Here is a 20,139-nt window from a genome sequence, read left to right as displayed (position 1 = left end):
CTTACACAGCCAAAGCCCCGAGTGCTTAGAGAGGCCTGGAGGGTGAGGAGTCCGCTGGCCACCTCCCCTCACCCACCCTGGGCCTGATGCTGGTACCATCACGTCTCAGCATGCTGGATGAAACCTGGCCTCCACCTGTCAAGTTCTCAGGACTCAATGCTTAACCATTCCTCCCCCTCCCCCTCACCTCCACTGCCCCAGCCTTACTGAACCACTGAGTACAGAATGAGTCCTAGGATCGCTCACCTCCAATCTCTGCTTGTGACAAACACCACTCCAATTCTTAAAGCCTCAGCTATTACCTTCTCTAGGAAAACATCCTTTGTGCCCTCACCATTCCTAAACTCAGCACCTTTTAAGTCTTTTGTGATACTCTGCTACAGCAACTGTGCCAGAGCAGTTACTCCCATGGGCCACTCAAAGAGGCAGCCTCATTTCAGTCTGCGCGTCAACCACTGGCTCTCATTACTTTTATTTTTTTTTTTTAATGTTTATTTATTTCTGAGACAGAGAGAGACAGAGCATGAGAGGGGGAGGGGCAGAGACAGAGGGAGACCCAGAATCGGAAGCAGGCTCCAGGCTCCGAGCTGTCAGCACAGAGCCCGACACGGGGCTCGAACTCACAAACCGTGAGATCATGACCTGAGCCGAAGCCGGTCATTCAACCGACTGAGCCACCCAGGCACCCCAGCTCTCGTTACTTTTAGCAATGACACATCCCAGCCTAGGGGATAGACTCCAAAGCCCCAGTTGTTAACATCCATGCCTCTTTGCCTCCCCATTTGTCCCATCCTATGCAAGTAATTTGGTCACTTGTTGACCTCCCTAACAGATGTGAGAGCTAAACTGTCTTCTTTGACGTTTGCTGTGCCTAGTATATGCATGCTAGAGAACAGAATGGAAAGGCGGACTTACTGACTTTGCTAGAATATGCAACCGTTTTGAAACACTTTTGAAATTAATGTTTTTTTTAATTACTGTAATGCATATTATCTCCAGACAAGGGATTAAGGCTGAAATCTCATTTTGGCAATCACCACCAACTAAAATTGTCACAAGACCTTAGTATGATCCATATAGTGCCATGAAACACAAAACATTCCAACAACAACCAGACAGAAAATATTCAACTCCCAATTTAAAGACACAGGAAGTCACAAATAGCAGCATTCATCTGCTGAAGATAACTAGAATAGTCCAGTGCTAATAGTCCAGTTAGCATTTTGTGCTAAAAAGCAAGAATCACTGCAGATGTGATGGAAATGTCCCAAACCAACACCCACAATGGGGTATGTGTACATGTACGCTACATCACTCCCTTTAAATTGCCCCAGTTACTATGAAAACTCTACTTTTATTTAATCTGTCCCCAATTAGTGGGACATTTAGACTATTTTTAAATTGTTCTCTTAACCAACAAGCCACAGATATCCTTGATATACTTCCATATTTCTGTATTTCTGAGTAGAATATTTAGATTTCCAAAATGTTCACCGTAACTAATAAAATATACCTATCCTTGTATATGCCTTCTGCAGCTGTAGATTTGTGTTTGTGGAGGGAAGCAACCTCTAGAAATGTAAACAGTGCACATCTCTCATGGAGGCGCCTGGGTGGCTCAGCCGGTTAAGCATCCAACTTCGGCTCAGGTCATGATCTCACGGTACATGAGTTCGAGCCCCGAGTCGGGCTCTGTGCTGACAGTGCAGAGCCTGGGGCCTGTTTCAGATTCTGTGTCTCCCTCTTTCTCTCTGACCCTCCCCCACTCATGCTCTGTCTCTGTCTCAAAAATAAATAAACGTTAAAAAAAAAAATTTAAAGAGCAGTTTACTCTGTTGGATGAGTTATTTCAAGTGTATTAATGGAAACCATCAACTACTTGTGTAATTTCAACAACAACAAAAAAAATCAAGTAAGCATGAAAACCAAACCTCCAAAGAAACAAACACCAAATTCACAATTGCACTTACCTCTGGGGACTGAGGGAGACAGATGTGATCACAGAATAATATTGGTGATGTTACATGACTGAAGCTGAGTGGTGAGTTCATAGTTGCTCATTATATAAGTATCAATCTTTTTAACACTTAAATGGCTCATAATATATCCAGACAAAAGAATCAAATGCAAGGCAAGAGATACTAGTACCCCAATCCTACACAAAATGAGCTATAGATTTGAAAGGAAGACTAAGTGTTTTTTAAATTATTTTTGAAAGTCATATTTAGCAGACTTAAAATAATATTTAGGGAAAAAAGGTGTTTTAAAAAAAAAAGGCTAACATCATATTCAATGGTGAAAAGGCAGAAAGCTTTTCCTAGAAGATCAGGCACAAGTCAAGTGTGCCCACTCTCACTGCTCCTCCTCAACACAGTACTTTAAGTTACCTAGAGCAATCAGGCAACAAAAGGAAATATAAGGTAACTGAAAAAGAAGTGAAATTGCTTCTATTTGCAGATGCCATGATTTTACATGGAGAAAATCCTAAAGACTCGACCAAAAGGTTGTTGGGTCTAATCAATGAATCCATTAAAGTTGCAGGATACAAAATTAACCTGCAAAAATAAGTCCTATTTTTATACACTAAAAATGAATTTTCTGAAAAAAGAAAATCGATCCCACTTACAATAGCATCACCAACAATAAAATACTTAGGAACACATTTAACTGTGGAGGTTAAAGATCTCTATTCTGAAAACTGCAAGACATTAATGAAAAGAATAAAAGACTACACAAATGGTGGGCACCTGGCTGGCTTAGTCAGTGGAGCATGTGACTCTTGATCTTGAGGTTATATATTCGAGCCCCACATTGGATATAGAAATTACTTAAAAATAAAATCTTTTTAAAAAAAAAGGAAAAGTATTCGGTATTCATAACTTGGAAGAATACTGTTAAAATGTCAGTATTATCAAAAACCATCTATAGAGTCAATACAATCCCTAACAAGATTCCCATGGCATTTTTTACAGAAAGAGAAAAAGCAATCCTAAAATTTATATGAAACCACAAAAGACCCCAAAGAGCCAAAAATAAATACAAATTCTTTTAAAAATCTTGAGAAAGAAGAATAAAGTTGGAGGCATCACACTTCCTAATTTCAAATTATAAAGCTACAGGCATCAAAACAGTAGGATACTGGCATTAAACAAACAGACCAACGGAACAGAATGTGAGAGCCCAGAAATAAACCCAAGCATACACGATCAACTAATATTTGACAAGAAAGCAAAAAAAAAAAAAAAAAAAAAATGAAGGGAGAATAGACCCTCTCTTCAACAAATGGTACTGGGATAACTGGATATTCATATGTAAAAGAATCAAATTGGACCCATATGCTACACCACTCAACAAAAATTAATACAAAACATAAATTAAAACCATAAAGTTAAGACCTAAAACCATGAAACTCCCAGAAGAAAACAGAAATAAAGCTCCTTGACAGTAGTGTTTGTAATAATTTTTTGGATATGACACCTAAAGCACAAGCAACAAAATCAAAAATATACAAGTGACCGGGGGGCGCCTGGGTGATTCACAGTCTATTAAGCATCCAATTCTTGCTTTTGGCTCAGGTCATGATCCCAGGGTCATGAGATGGAGCCCCGCAATGCCTGAGATTCTCTCTCTCCCTCTCTCTCTGCCCCTCCCCTTTGTGTATGCGCTCACACGCACTCTCAAAATAAACATTTAAAACTAAATAAATTATCTTCTGCACAGCAAAAGAAACCATCAACAAAGTGAAAAGACAACCTACAGAATGGGAAAAAAATATTTGCAAATATTATATCTCTTAAGGAGTTAATATCCAAAATATACAAAGAACTCCTATAACTCAATAGCAAAAAAAGAAATTATTTAATAAATTAAAAATGAGTAAAGGACCTCAAGAGACATCTCTCCAAAGATATACAACAACCCAACAGGTACATGAAAAGGTGCTCAACATCACTACTCAGTAGGGAAATGCATGTAAGAGCCACAACGAGATGTCACCTCACACCAGTTCAGAATGGCCATCAACAAAAAGAGGTAACAAGTGTTGACGAGGACACAGAGAAAAGGGAATCCTTGTCCACTGCTGGTGAAATTGTAAATTGGTACAGTCCCTATGGAAAACAGCCCAGAGGATACTCAAAAAAATTAAAAATAGAACTACCATATGACCCAGTAATCCCACTTCTGGGAATATATCCAAAGGAAACCAAAACACTAACTCAAAAAGATATACCTGCACCTCCATGTTCATGACAGCATTTACAATAACCAAAACATGGGAACAATCTAAGAAAAAGAAATACCCTGTAGTCTCACATGTGGAATCTAAAGTAACTAAAAAGTAAATAACTTTTTAAAAACTCATAGGGGGTGCCTGACTGGGTGGCTCAGTCGATTAAACACCTGACTTCGGCTCAGGTCATGATCTCATGGCTCATGGGTACCAGCCCCACTTCAGGCTCTCTGCTGTCAGCGCAGAGCCCGCTTTGGGTCCTCCGTCCCCTTCTCTCACTGCACTTCCCCACTCACGCTCTCTCTCAAAAATAAACGTTAAAAAAAAAATCTCATAGAAAAAAAGAGATTAGATTCATAGTTGCCTGGATGCACTGAGAGGAGGGAGAACTGGAGGAAGGTATTTCCAAAAAGGTGCAAATTTCTGGTTATGAGATAAGTAAGTAATAGGGACATATAATATACCAGATGACTACAGCTAACACTGGTGTAGAATCTATCTGAAAGTTGTTGAGAGTAAATCCTACAAGTTCTCACTACAAGAAAAAAAAATTTTTTTTTTTTACTGTACCAGTATAAGAAGATGGGATGTTAGCCAAACCTACTGTGATAATCATTTTACAGTATATGTGAATTAAAACGCCATGCTGTTTGCCTTAAACTTACACAGTGATATATACCAACTGTTTCTCAAAACTGGAAAGAAAAAAAACATGATATTACCTTTACAAGAAAAAGAGTCTTAATAAAGGTATAACTCAATTAATTTGCATACTTCTTTCCTAGGAGGATAAGCTCCTAAATGTTGAAAGAGAAAAGGAGTATTTTTTTTAAAAAAAGAAAAGGAATATTTAAGAAACAAAAATTATAAACACTGACAGTCTAGTTATTCCCTCCAAAGGCAAGATTAAATATTACACAGACTTGCTATTAATGCCGAACTATAATACAAAATAATTGTCAATACTAAATTGTAGCTTATGATGCTGATGTACCAGGGTCAAACTGAGTTAGTAGGAGAGGAGACCTTTAATCAGGCTTTCACCTAAACAAATAAAGTAATAAAATGACCAGATTTTCAAAGGCATTAATAGGAATAAAGCAATTAAAAATGGAATACTCTGGGGGTGCCTGGGTGGCTCAATTGAGCATCCGACTGTTGACCTCGGCTCAGGTCATGATCCCAGGGTCACAGGGTCCAAACCCACATCAGTCTCCAGGCTGAGCATGAAGCCTGCTTAAGATTCTCTACCTCTCCCCCTCTGCCCCTTTCCCACTCGTGCTCTAAAATAAAAAAAAGGAGTACTCAAGAATCTACCACATATACAAAATCCTCATGAAAAGTAAGTGTATCTTAAAATTACTCCAAACCTAATTTGCAAACAAGTCTTGTAACTTTTCATGGAACAATCACGACACGGGAAAATCAGTGCAAAAATAATGAAAGGGACTCTCGTTAAAACTGTGATTTTAGATTCTAATAGGAAATAAATGTTTATGAAAAAAAGCTTAACACTTCTCACTCGTAGATAGAAGTTGATTTGGTAGCTCTTCAAAATCCTTTTTGAAGGTGGCAGAAATGTAGTATGAAGTATATTTCACAACTGGACTTTTGAGAGCAAGCAGCACTGGAATAGCTCTTGTTCATTTTAATTTATTACCGTTTCCCAGATGGCCACAAGAGGGCAGCACAGCAACATGTCAGTTAGAAAGCCTGTGGGTTCTCTGCCCGAGAGCTGCCATTTCAGGCTTTGGGTAGTCTTTACTTTCCTCAACACTTAACAAAATGGCTGAACTGCTTGGCAGAGGATGGTTTTTTTGTGTTGGTGATAGAAATATCTGTAAAAACACAAAGCAATCTACACTGGAACTCCTTAAAACTTATTTCCAGACTACATTCTATCAATGATAGAATAGCTGATATTTATGGAGCACTTTCACATCAGGCATGGACAAAAATTGCCCTCTAAATCCCTACAAAAACCCTCTAAGACAAATTATCCTCATTTATAGAAAGTCTTAGCCCAAGTGTGTATACATATGTTATCCATCAGCCCCACAGTATGAATTACGGAATCTACACTCTTCAACTATAACTGGTATTGCTATCCCCGCCATGCATACATATGTTTTTCAGTTAAACAGATCCTTAAACCACCCAAGGTTGATGCAGAATGATTCCCAGAATGATTCCTTCTCAATCACTTCTATGTGTTTGAAGAGTACAAAAAGGCAAAGATCATTAAACCATGAGTTTCTTATTGATAAAAAAAATACTGGGTGTAGTTCCTTAAATAAATGGAACTGCATTTAAGACCTTTAAGACCTCCTCCACCTCTCGTTCAAGTCTACTATTTTGAAGAATAAGCTACATTATAAACAAGGTTAAAAGACAAGTAACAGACTGAGAAATTTCAATGTATGCACAACAAAGGATTTCTACAGAGAACATAAAAATAACCACAGATCAAAGAAAAATCCAGTAGAAAACTAGGGAAAGGGACATGCAACTACAGAAGAAAAACTGAGATGGCCAAGAAACTTATAAAAAGGAAATTAAACATCAGGGGTAATTTGAAAATGTATTATTACAACAGAGTAGTTCACATTCACCTGCTTTGTAGAAATTAAAATGTATGATAGTATTAAGTGATGGGGAGAAAACAGGGGAGACAGTATTCATACACCATTACTGAAAAAGCAATCAGCAGATGCTTTGCAAAGCAACGTGGCATTTTCCAGTAAACCTCAAAATATGCATATGAATCATGCAATTAAATCTGTGAGTATATAACCTGGCAAATTATTGAACTTGTGCAGGAGGTGGGAAGTATAAAAACGTTCACGGCTCTGCTCATAAAAAACAAGGGGGGGGGAATAATCTAAATTTAGATTCATACTGTGCAATTAAATACAAGTTAGACCTAGTAGGGATTAGATTTATAAATGTCACCATGACAATTTCAAAAACTATTCAACTTTTAAAACAAAAGCACATTACATGAACCATGTACATTTTTAAAATACCAAGGTTTTTAGATGCCATGTTCATGAAAGTGACTAAGGAGAAGGGGCAAATAGGATTTTAGCCATATCTAACTTGTTTAAAGCTTTAATTGTAGTCTTCCAATTTTTCTGAGTTTTTCTGAATTTCTCAAAAAAGAGCTATGTTTCTAAGATTGCAGAATTGATCAGTATTCAGAAGCAGACCTTCCTGCAGTACCTCCCAAATTAAGAAACTCAGTGCTAGTGTGGGAAAAACATCTACCTTTGATAAGCATGTTCCTAACATTTTCAACTGGTGCCAGAGGAAACCTTGTCTTGATCACTCTACTTCTGCTCCTCCACTAACCAAATAACACTGAGTAGTCCTAAACAGCTTAGGAAGCAAACAAATGGCACTCAGGCACACAAACCATGAGGAAAAAAGTGAACTATAGCAAGAAGCCTAGATGAGGTACAAACCTAGATAATCGTTTCACAAAGAGCTACCCAATTCAGATCTGGCAAGGCACGAAGACTAGACAAGGATAGGACAAGTTCTCTGCAGGAAAGAACATGAAGACTTTCTAACCCACCAAGTAATGAAAACAGGTACCAGGGGGAAAGCTGTTCCTATAAACCTATCATCTCAGGTGGGTACCATTTAGAACCCTGAGGACAGATGGGACTAGTTTGAATTCCTTCCAGAATATTTAAAGTCTTATCTTTCCTTACTAACCTTTAGGCTATGATATTTAGACTTTCAAAAGATAACAACTCCAACAGTTCAAAGGAGATTTAAAAGTCCTGAATGCTAACCTCAATAGTAAGTGCAACTTCTGCCCCACAGAGTCAGAGGAGGGAAGTCCGGTCTTTGGATCAAGCCACAGAAATCAGTCAGAATGGTGAGAACTCACAACTGTGGCAGGCACTTTCCTAAATGTTATAGACCAGTTTCTTAAGTGTGCCATTACTGACACTTTGGGCCAGATTAATTCATTCTTTGTTATGGGAGGCTGTCCTTACACATTGCGAGAGGTTTAGCAGCATCTCTAGCCTCTACCTAGCACACACCAGATGTACCGTAGCTCCAAGCAAAAAGATCTCCAGACACTGCCAAGTCAGGGAGGGGTTGTCCCTAGTGGAAAACCACTGCTTTCAGACGTATTATTTTATTTAATTCTAACTTCCCTGAGACACATACTCTTCCTTTATTAAAAGATAAAGAAACAAGCTCAGAGGTTCTTGCCCAAGATCATACACAGCTAAAAAGCAGAAGAGAGATGAAAATTCTTGTCCCAATTAGCTCTTATTTCCCAAACCTGCATCAGCACTAGAAACCACCATAGTTTTCTTTCAAGATAGATTCCTGGGACACGTCCTCCCAGACCTGACTGAACTCAAATATCCAGGCAAGAAGGCTGGGAGTACGTTGATCAAGCACCCAAAGTGGCTCTTAGCAAGTAAATCTGGGGGCTTAAATGCCTCTGTAAAGCTAAGTTCAGTAGGAACTTTTTTATTTTTTTATTTTTTATGTTTTGGTAAATCAAGCAAGGGAAATGGAGAATCTGACCCATCACCCTCTGCCCTCAAAGTCACAACTTCCCAGCCATATGCTGCTCTATTTGAATGTCAGATAACCTTATACAGGAACTGAAGACACTCAAGATTTTCCACACCCACCACATTCAAGAACTATTTCCCTTCAGGGCACGTCTATAGAACACTGTTTCCAACCCTGGCTATTTATGCCAACAGACCCACCTGGAATGCTATCTCCCCTGCCCTACTACTACTTAACCCTGAAAATCCAATCAGGTAAGGGGCCTTTTAAAAGTTCTCAAGTGATTCTGATGCAAATGCTACCTGGGAAGTAAGTAAGAGAACTAAATTTAGAACAAAACAACAAATTAGAAACCTGGTCTTCATAAGTAAATCACTGCCAAACCCAACGTGTGTGGGGGAGCAATGGGAGTCGGCCTGCAAAAGGATGGGGTTCCTCTGCAATTCCCAGTACCTCCCCCTCCCAGACACCTGTCTTTCCTCGTTTCCCCAACTACCCCCAGGGGAATTAACTTCACCAGCAACATCTTCACTAGAAATTCTTTATGCAAAATGACTTCTTGAACTTTGTTTCCAGTATCAATCAAGCCTAAAATGTATTTTGAGTTTTCGGTTTCTTTAAAAGTTTTTTAAGAGAAACAGAGTACAGGATTATTCTAGATTTTTACTATTTTCCCCTACTATAGTTTCCTCGTAACCATTTAATCAAATGACAATTTTCTTTTTTTTTTTTTGATGGCAACTTTTTTTTTTTTTTTAACATTTGAGAGACAGAGTGTGGGACAAGCGAGGGAGGGGCACAGAGAGAAAAAGACACAGAGAAAATCCCAAGTAGGCTCCGAGCTGTGAGTGCAGAGCTCAACTCGAGCTCCATCTCACAAAATGTGAGATAATGACCTGAGCCAAGAACAGTAGGACGCTTCACCGACTGAGCCACCCAGGTGCCCCTTGATGGCAATTTTTGACAAGATGCTTAAGTGACCCTGAAACCAAACTGCCAGTGTTTAAATCCAATGCCACCATCTGCTTCCCCTAATGCCTGTTTTCTATTGGCAAAATAGGGTAATGATAATCACACCTGTCTCAGACGTGTGAAGACTACCCAAATTAACACATACAGAGGACTGGTTCTAACAAGTTCCAAGCTCACAGTAGGTGCTATAAATGACAGGTATTGTGTCTTTCCAAAGCATACAACATAGTTTCCATTGAAATACCTGTCACAATCATCTCATTTGTTGGTTTGGCATGTTACTGAAATGCAAAATTACAAGGGAAACCAGCATAAATAAATCTGAGAAGTATCTGCAAATCCTTGTTATGTATACAGCGCAAAGTGAAGGAACACAATGGGATGGGTATAAAAGAGCTCAGCAGGGTGTAGGACCCCCCACAGGTCTTCAAAGGAAGAGAGTTCTGTGACAGTTAACCTGGGGAGCTGGCTAACCAGAAGGTCACTAGCATTTCTGCTACCCTAACCATCACATTAAATACACAATGAAAAAGAAAAAAACAAAACCCACCTTCAGTGCCTGACAGAGTAACCACTCCAAAAAGCATAAATCTATTCCAGTATTTTCCCACAAAATGCTTACCACATGCTGCTTTCCTTTATGATACAATCCAAAATGAAAGATTACCAGCATTACAGGCACTGCTTGACTTAGAAATAAACCATACAAATGCCATTCCTGAGGTTTATTATCCTATTGTATTCTCTTTTATTTTTTTTAATGCTGGGGACAATTCACAACCCACCACTGTAAATAATTGCTTCACAGCAGAGCCCACGTCCACTGCTTTCAACAGTTACCTGAATTAGCTGTTAAGGAAAGGGGATTCTGAATGGAATGCATTCCTGCATTCAAAAGTCAACTCTGGAATCCAAACTTTTAGAGGGATCTAAAAAGGGCTTAAGTAGAGAATCCTAGTAAAGAAGAGATGCACTAGAATTTAAAGCAATTAGGACAAGAATTCAAAAATCTTGGAGTCAAAACTCCATCAGAATTCACTGTTAAAGGGACGCTACTGCTGGATCCAGCATGACATTTAATGCGGAAACCGTCCATCTTCCATCAAGCATACAACAACCCTTAAGAGAGCCCCACCCACTTTTGCTTCCAGATCTCTAAACCTAAGTTTTTGGTAAAACTGCCCAAAAGGGGCACAGAGAAAATGAGGCAACGGGAACACCGACAGTTAGAAGAGAATACAAGAAGGGCGCCTGGGTGGCTCAGTCGGTTGGGCGGCCGACTTCGGCTCAGGTCATGATCTCGCGGTCCGTGAGTTCGAGCCCCGTGTCGGGCTCTATGCTGACAGCTCAGAGCCTGGAGCCTGTTTCTGATTCTGTGTCTCCCTCTCTCTCTGCCCCTCCCCCATTCATGCTCTGTCTGTCTCTGTCTCAAAAATAAATAAACGTTAAAAAAAAAAAAAAAAGAAGAGAATACAAGAGGTGCTCTGTCAAAAGAGGCGAAACACATGCAAACATACGGAAACACGCAACTGTAAACCACATGGAGGGCTTTGGAAAATTAACTCAATCCTGGGGAGCAGGGCTGAAGAATTTTTAGATGCTCTCCAGAGCCTGATATAGGAACAAAAAAACAGAACTCAACTCCCTCACAAACCAAAAGAAAAGGAAATGAACAAAGTTGGAGAACCAACAACACAGAAATCTTAAGCCTAGACTACAGTCCTAGCAGAGTAACACTGAACTCTGGACGTTATGCTGACTCCAATATATGATGATATGCTGAGAATGGATTACTAAGAGCAAGCCACAGCCAAGTAGACATTGGTTGGAAATATTGCAATTACATCTATATCCAAAGAGCACTGCTCCTTGGTATTCATTATTCACTCTTGCACAGCTTGAGAGGGGAAATGAGGCAGAGGGTAAACCAGGGCAATAACCACTAGCTCCAGAAGAGGGGTAAAAGGGATCTAGTCAGAGTGAAGTGCCACGGGTAGGGCTGTGACTCACACAAGAAGTTGTTCTGGTCCAGGAAGAATCATACTCTCCCTTCAAAAGGCTGGCTTTCTCAGAAAGAAATTCTAGGAGAAGATTAACTGCAAAACATACCCAAGGTTTCAACTAACAAAAACGGACTTGCCTTTTTTTTTTCATGTTTATGTTTGAGAGAGAGACAGAGCATGAGCAGGGGAGGGACAGAGAGCAAGAGGGAGACATAGAACCTGAAGAAGCAGGGTCTGAGCTGTCAGCACAGAGCCTGAAGCGGGGGCTCGAACTCACCCCAGACTTGCCTTCTAAAATCATTTTAACAACCCTCTCTCCTAAGTGGCCTAAAAGACCTCTTGTGGGAGGCCAGGAAGCCAACTTCAACTCTCAGGAACCATTTGGCTCTTAATGAAGCACAGGAGGGGGAAGAAAGTAAAGCATTAGAAGTAAAATATTACTCACAACTTACATTTAATAAGCACTTTCAATGTAACCGCCTCCTTGCGAATCACTATATAGGCATTATATTACTTAACTTCATTACCCAATGAAGAGTATCATTATCCACATTTTTAAAGTCAGGAACCTAAAAATCCAACAAGTACTTCACTGGCCTAAATTGGAGACAGTTTTCAGTACTCAAGGAAACATTGCACTGGTGGGGATTAGGTACACAGCTCTCGTCAGGCATTGAGGTTAACAGTTAAACACATCACAAATAACAAAATAACTTCCTAGATTGAATTCAAAATATAAAATCAGAACCATCCTTAAAATTATGCTTTCGCCAAAGCTCCAGCATTTTCCCGAAACTATGGAGACTTTCCTGTAAAGGGAATTTAAAGTACTTTTCAGTAGGAAACACAATCCAGACGATGTCACTGAAATAACCGAGAAAGGTGACCATAACCAAATATCATAACAATAAAATACTAAATTGCAAGTGTTTCAAAATGTAGCATGAAAGGCTTCCTTCCATATACCTAGGTTCTCCGGGATTTATTTCACAAAGGCTCATTATTTCCCACCTCATAAATTGCATTCAAGCTTTTTTAAAAAAGGTCCCTCTCCCCAGACTTGTCCTGTTAATTAAAGTTTAAACTATTTAGGAGACAAGGTCATAACAGACATTAAAAAAAAAAAAAAAAAATGTGTTCCAACAGTGTGCTTAGTTACTGATTACAACGTAAACATACAACAGACTTTAAGCATAGATACTTGATGGTATTTGGTATTTGATGGGCATTTGATGATGGAGTCAAATTTTGTTGTTCTGGCTTTACACTAGTAACACTGAAGTTCCAAAGCAACAGCAATTTAACCAAGTTTACCAAGGTATGAATTTCAATTCAGTGCCCAGGCAGGCTGGAAAGCAGGAGGGAATTGCTCAGCTATGACAAGCACCCAGCATAGTTTATTTGTATACTAATTCTTAGGCGATTAAAAAAAGTTTCTTGGCTCATGTGCCCCCCATTCCTCAAGAAAGCCAATTGAAATCTAAGGTTTTTTACAAAGGACCTAAAACACCTTTTTAAAAAAAGCAAAAACAAAAACAACTCAAAATCAGAAAAAACTTACTAGGTGACAGAGCAGTCACTCCCAATTTGTGTTAGGAGCAAAGTTTACAGTAGTGCCCCATCTTACAGGAGAAAGGATAGGAGTCTGGAAAGCTCAGTGACCTCAGGAAGCATCTTTCACAACTGTTAGGGATTTGCTATACGAGGGAGGGGAGAGGAATAAACTGATTATAAAATCTGTGAGTTTCAGATACTGTCAGGTAAAATTCAACTGACTTTCCAGATTCACCTCTCAAGCAATAACTTGGTAAAGTTTGCACAGCACTCCTTATCAAATATTGTCTGATGACATTCCCGCGATGACTTAATCTTTACAGAAGATGCTAATTCCTAAGGTGCCAAACATCAATTGGAAATTGTAGGTTTTAAAAGCAAGAAGTCAAAGAGATTAAAGACAGAAGAAAAATGCACAAAAGTCTTAATGTACAAACCTAATCACTCTGGCTCCTTAAAAAGTTCACTGGTTCCACGTGGCATGCCAACAGCTCATAGATAAATTGCTATTATTCAAATATGCATTTTAACACACACAGTATCTATTTTGGACTAAACACCTTCAACAGAGTAGTTTATATCCTGGAACATGACTGCAATGCTACTGAATTCTATCACGGTTCTTAGAAACTTAAGGACAGTTAGCGAATAACAAAAGTTTAATCCAACTAACAAGTCAATCTCAATAATACACAGAAAGAACCTTCATTCTTGTTGCTTTGGATGCACTTCAGAAGTTCAAAACACCAGTTAGTGATCAAGTTCCATGAGAATTTACCTCTATCTAAAGCTAATTCGTTTATATATAACTTATAATTGAGCATACAATTTAAAAATCCATCATCAAATCTTTGATGAGCAAGTCTATAAAACAAACTGAAAATCCTGTTTCACCTAATGTTTCCATAAACTATCCAAAGAATTCTTCCTGAAGAATCGAGACTGTGGGAACCTATAAAACCCACCATTACAGTGAATTTTACCTTTTATAAACTTCTTCAGAAACTTAAGATATGCCTAGGTAAACCTCTCTATCTATGGTCCACATCTCTCTGCAAGCGACAGATCTTACTCGGTAAGAAACTTCTGACATATGGCCAACTAAGTGACAACTCACTCCTGTCGGTGCTAAAAGGACTCCAAAAGCACAGAAAAAAAAGGTGTTTTTTTGTTGTTGTTGTTAAGGTGCAGAAGGAAAACAATACAGCCTTTCCTTCAGGCTGAAATTCATTACGTGTAACTGAATAATGAAGTCATCATCGCTAACCTCTAATTTCTTTTTTTTTTTTTTTTCAAACAGAAATTCCTGCAAAGGGTTTCCAAACCAGACAGACCATGAGCATAACCACAGCACTGTAATCAGTTTACCAGGACCAAAGCAAAATCTCCAGAATGGGAGATTTGAGATGTTTCCCAAGGTTCTTCCGAGTGATCCATTCCACTATCAACCAAGTTTTGGGAGTCACCGTTCTCTAGCAAAGTGCTACTAACACTTAAAAGTTGTTTTATAACACTTGTTTGCATAGTAATGGATGCCTCATGCTGTCTTATTTTTTAAAGCTAACTTAATATTTATAGTTACTTTGTGAAAACTCCTAAGCTGCTTTCTTATTCCAGAGTTAATGTTAATCATAAACCACTTTGCACATACTGACCTGGGTTTTCCTCCATCAAATGCCAACTGAGAATATGTACGGTACCAAGTAAAAATGCACGGGGACGGGGACAAGTTCAAATAATCCTCCCTTTTTTTATGAGCCATGATCACCCAACAGCTATAACACCCGTTAAGACCCTTCACTGTAAACAAAAATATCTCCTCTTGACAGTGAAAAGGTTTTGGTCAATGGTAACACAAGATTAAGTTTACTAATCTCTTCACGCTGAACAAAAAAGGTAAAAAAAAAAAAAAAAAAAAAAAAAAAGACCCGCTAGAATAGGAGAAAGGAAAGCGAAAAATGTAAAAACTGGTAGGTTTTCGATTTGAAGGCTTCCGAATAGTGCCTTCTACTTTCTCCAAAAGTAGAAGCCGCCTTCTGAGACGCCAACCCTTCCGAGGGAAGGGTAAAGAAAATACACGCTGCAGGGTGTGGACTAAGAGGAAGGGCGCAGAGGACTGCCAGAAGCGAAGTCGGTCGGGTGACCACCCACCGGAAAGCCCCAGTCCGGGTTGCTTCCCCTTCCCTTTCCTACCCCGCGCCCCCAAAGCTGCCAGCTCCCCAGACGAAGAGGCAGCACCCCGGCTGCGCACGCAGCCCTACGTCACTGCGTTCGCTCCTCCTAGGAGCGAGGGGACGCGCCTGACGTCACGGGGCGGGGCCTGCCGAAGGCCGCCGCTGTTGACCCGCTGTTACCAGGCGTGCGCACAGCCAATCAGCAGCATGCGCCGGCGCCGGCGCCGGCCGGCCTTTGAACTCGGCACGGCAACTTCCTGCTGTTTGGCGAGTACACAGTGCAATGCAGTATGTCTGTCAGCGCTGCGGCACAAAGGAACAGCCATTTTGTGACTGAGCTGGACCTGCACCAAGATGCCAGGGGCTCACGGAGCTGCTGCCCGCGCTACCTACCAAGCTGCCCCTTATTTTCGCACCAGAGAACCAAGAAAGGGGAGGCTGGGGGTGGGAAGGAGTTTTGATATTTCAAGTTTCAATTCGATTTTGTCTTCTCAAAAATCCCGATTCTTAAGAATTATCAGCATCATAAAATGGCTGCCACTTAAAAAACTGCCTGTTCAGTCCACAAGCAACTGCATTATGCCATTTCTAATTAGCCCCAGGCTTTTAGAATAACTGCTAAAAGGCTGATTAAAATTTGCCCACATCGGAGGTTGACAAAATAAATCTGGTTCAAAGGCAGACGATTTAGGGATAAATTTAATAAACTGTGTTTTTAGATAAAATTGCAAACGCAGCGTCCTAGAACAAACAGAACTCTTTGTGTGCACACACAGTTCCAATCACATTCCCTTCTCTCCTGTCTCCATTCTTTAATATTATTGGAGTTATCCCAAACTGCCAATTATTTGGGTAAGAAGTGTGTGGTATACATTTCTATGTATGTCCATCACTAAAGCTTTGTTTTAAATATTTAGAAACTTTACAGATCTATCAAGGTATTTTTAAATTCGTATTTTTTGAAAATGAACTTTTTAATCTTCAGAAATCACGATATGCAACGTGTAACATACTTAAAAGCATTAACAAAAGAATACAGGAGTAACATACAACTTTATGTAATAACTATTAAGTGACTGCATTATTTCCAAAACAGGGAAGTATCAGGTTTACCTAAACTTGCACTCAATCCTTTCATATTCCTAAAGTAATTCTAAGTTTACTTGACCTGCAAACTCCTCCCTTCCCCTCTTGTGGCTCAGGATACAAAATTTTTGTAGTATTCCCTGCACACTAGACTTTGTGGCATAGAAACTAGGTCCTAGCGAGGAAATTCTAATGGATTAAGGCACCAAGTACTAGTACCTAAACAGTCTCCTTAATTGTAGCTTCCTAAAAGTAACATTAATCTACTACAATAAAACACCACTAGCATCCTGTTAAGCTTTATAATTTAAAAGGAAGTGATGTCATAATTATGTACATGTATTCAGATATGCAATTTCGGATAACTAATTTAAAACTCCATCTTCAGGGAGTCTATCAGATATTTTTGGACATTCATCAGGTTTGTGAATCAAAACACTTGACAAAATGCAGTTGAAAGTACAGTGCACGCTTCCAGTTAAGCTGTAACCCCACTGCCAACAGGCAAAGTCATGGTAACTTCCAAGTCATTTTTCTAGGTAAGTAAATTATTAAAAGAAAGAATAGCAACACGGCTTAATTTTTTAAATTAGAAGGCAGTCTCATCAATGATGTTAACCACAAACCTTGCATGAGAGAGCCAAAACCTATGTGAGACTATGCAAATCATAAATACTCAAGGGAGTAACAATTTTAGATACTGGATCTTTAGTAATTTGTCAAATCCACCTGGGGATTCCTGTTTCTTCAAATTGGTGTTAACTTCTCAGAAAAAGCAGTTTAGGATCAGTTAGATAAGTTTCCTGTCCTAAATCAAACCTGGGTAATTACATGGGCAGTTCAGTTCAGAAGACAGTCCAAACTGTGTGACAACTCAATTTGCAAAAGAATTTAGAAAGTATTTTTAAAGGGTCAAAATATTGTTAAGTATAATAAAACATAAATAAAACTCAACCTTGCAATAAACCATCTCAAAACTTTTGGATTCACTAACCTAATAATAAAGTATATTATTTCTATAAAATTATAGAAGTAAAAACAAAATTGGATAAAAAAATCATATAACCAATCACATCCTTAACTGCATGATTTAAAATTCATGACAATTTATAAGAACACACATCAAGAAATGTATTCATAAGCACTTTAACAATATACAGTTCATACAACAAAATGTCTCAGGGGCTTTATTACTTAGTCACTAATAATGTACTCCAACAAATATGAAACAATCGTGATTTGAACAAACTGTATTTGTAAGCTTCAGAAGATAAAGCATTCCAGGTGACTCTGTCAAAATAAATCAATAAATTTAAAAGCAGCTACAACTAAAATGCAAAAGATACAGGTCTACCAACCAGAAAGTACTGTCTTAATATGAGCATATAAATGCAAACCTTAAAATATTTTAAATGTAAAATATACAAATAGAATCACAGTAACAAACACAAAAGAGAAGTATATTAAGAGTATTCCAGGATTTCTGTGATCACAGGTTTGATTTCATAAATGCAGGAACTGTACCCATCGAGTAAAGGTTTTGATAAATCTTATCAAAATTTCCTAAAATGTCAAGAGTATCAAAAGAAATACAGAGTCAAATAAAAATACAAACTGAGAGGCATCAGTCAAAGGGTCCTTTTTGCAATTTCATTTTAAAATGTACATTTTTTCATTCATATAACTTTCTCAAACGTCTATTTACTATAATTTACTACCACAAGGCTCCTCTATGGCCTTCAGTTACAAGTTTGGGTATCCTAGATTCTTCAAAGAAAAAATTTGCCTTGTATGTAAAATGGTGCAATGCAGCAATGGCTAAACCGACAAGGTCATTTTTCTACAGCACAAAAACCTAAAAACTGAAATTTATTGACAGAAAAACTGGAGTTTACAGGAAAGGCCCCCTTGAATAAAGGTACCTTACCTTTTGACTGCTGTAAGAGGCCTTAAGTCACAACTCAACTTTCATAAATTGCTACCAAAAAATTAGGGTGTGGCATATTAGCAATCTCAAGGTCACGCTTTAAAAAACGAATCCAAATTAGTAAAATACCTAAAATAAAACAGACAGCTATCCCTGTCTGTCAAGGTAAACAATGTAAGCTGAGGTTTCCCCCAAAAAAGAGAGAGAAAAAAGGAAGAAAGTTGATAGCTCATACCTCGATGCATTGCTGTGCAGCGAACTGTCCTCCTCTTGGCTTTTGTCCTTATTTCTCATCATCTTTTAATTCTTAAATATTAAGGGGGAGGGGGAATCTGTGTTTGCTTTGAAGTCCTGTGCCCAGGTATTTACTGTCAAAAGTTGAAAGAAAGGTAAGGTCCCAGCTTCTATCGATGTTTTTATTATCAGGAACAAAGTCCTGACGATGTAGCGATATTGTTATAATACAACAGCGGTAAGCACCAAAAAACAAAATATTTCTATTTTTTCTTTAAAAAAAAAAAAAACAAAAACGGATAAACCGAACAGAAGGAATCATCACTATCAATAAGGAAAGTTTCTCAAAGTAACACACTGGATACAAATAACAATCTCTGTATCTTATTGCGTCATCCAGGAATTTCTCATATTTACAGAAAATAAAGCAAACTTAAACATATAAATCTTTAAAATTATCACTAATGATCATGGGCTTACCTGATCCATGTAGTAGGTCCAAAGCAAGAGTCCTATCTAGTAGTAGAAAAATATCAGATCCCAAATAATTAAAAATAAAAACAAAATTCTCCGTTACAAAAACGAAAAATAAATACAATAATCCTCAAATATGTTAACTGGTCAAAAAAATAGAGCAACAATTAATACTAAAACGGGTCCGGAAGAAAAAAAACCTCATTAGGAGAGCGCACAAAAATGGAGGTGCGCCATGGCTTCTAAGCTGGAAAAAACAACGACCTGGGCTCTCAGTACGGCTGCTTCTTTCCAACAAGGCACGAAAAGAAAGCTCCCAAAAGCTGCTTTTCTCCCTTAAAAAGGTTCAAATCGACCCCAGTAAGTCACTAGGAGAGGCAGGGGGCTGCGGGGGCCCCCTGAGGCTGCCCGAAAGTTAGGGAAAGTTGCGTAAAGTGAGGCGAAGGCAGGGAGCAGAGCGCGCTCTCTCTAAGGCACAGCCGCCATCTAGAGCCTCCTTCCCAGCTCTGAGAGCTCTGCCTTTGATTGACACTCTCTACATTTACCCCACAACTCAGGTGATGTACCATAGACCCACCCCTTCATCTCCACCAAAAAAAAAAAAAAAAAAAAAAAAAAAAGAAAGAAAAAAAAAAAGATCCTCCATCCCAGGGAGCCTGAAGACCCCTACCCCCACACCTCCCTGCCCCACCAGACCACCCCATCAAGGGGAGGAGGGAGGGTTTCTTAACCCCCTCTGGCTCAAGCACCCTTTTTAAGCCAGAGAGAAATGTAATTTGTTCCTTTTGTCTAAAGATCTGCTAAATATTTCAGTCCTTGAGCTAAAATAACTTCCTCTCTGGACAGGAAGTGGTGTTTTATCAAGCCATTTTGAAAGAGGGATAATTCTTAGAGAATATAAAGCTAAGCTTAAGTACTAATCTTTTAAAAAATTAACCC

General features: G+C 38.9%; 1 protein-coding gene across 6 annotated transcripts in view; it reads right to left on the bottom strand.

The window, feature by feature from the left end:
• CHD2 (chromodomain helicase DNA binding protein 2) overlaps window positions 1-19,814 on the bottom strand; it is a 122,006-nt gene extending 102,192 nt beyond the window's left edge. For 4 of the 6 annotated variants that reach the window (XR_003423282.2, XM_027067975.2, XM_027067977.2 and 1 more), the window contains exon 1: window positions 14,961-18,860. Coding sequence is in view for 5 of the 6 variants with exons in the window: in XM_027067975.2 (XP_026923776.1) it covers window positions 14,961-15,067 (107 nt within the window). In the remaining variant the exon portion in view is untranslated. Of the gene's footprint in view, window positions 1-14,960; window positions 18,864-19,206 lie in introns of those variants that run through there. The other 2 variants (XM_027067976.2, XM_053223597.1) reach the window with 2 other exon arrangements.
• Window positions 19,815-20,139: the final 325 nt, after the last annotated feature.

Source organism: Acinonyx jubatus, chromosome B3 (assembly GCF_027475565.1).
Source record: "Acinonyx jubatus isolate Ajub_Pintada_27869175 chromosome B3, VMU_Ajub_asm_v1.0, whole genome shotgun sequence".
In the NCBI taxonomy this organism is placed as follows: Eukaryota; Metazoa; Chordata; class Mammalia; order Carnivora; family Felidae; genus Acinonyx; species Acinonyx jubatus.
This window is presented reverse-complemented; position numbering and strand designations above follow the sequence as displayed.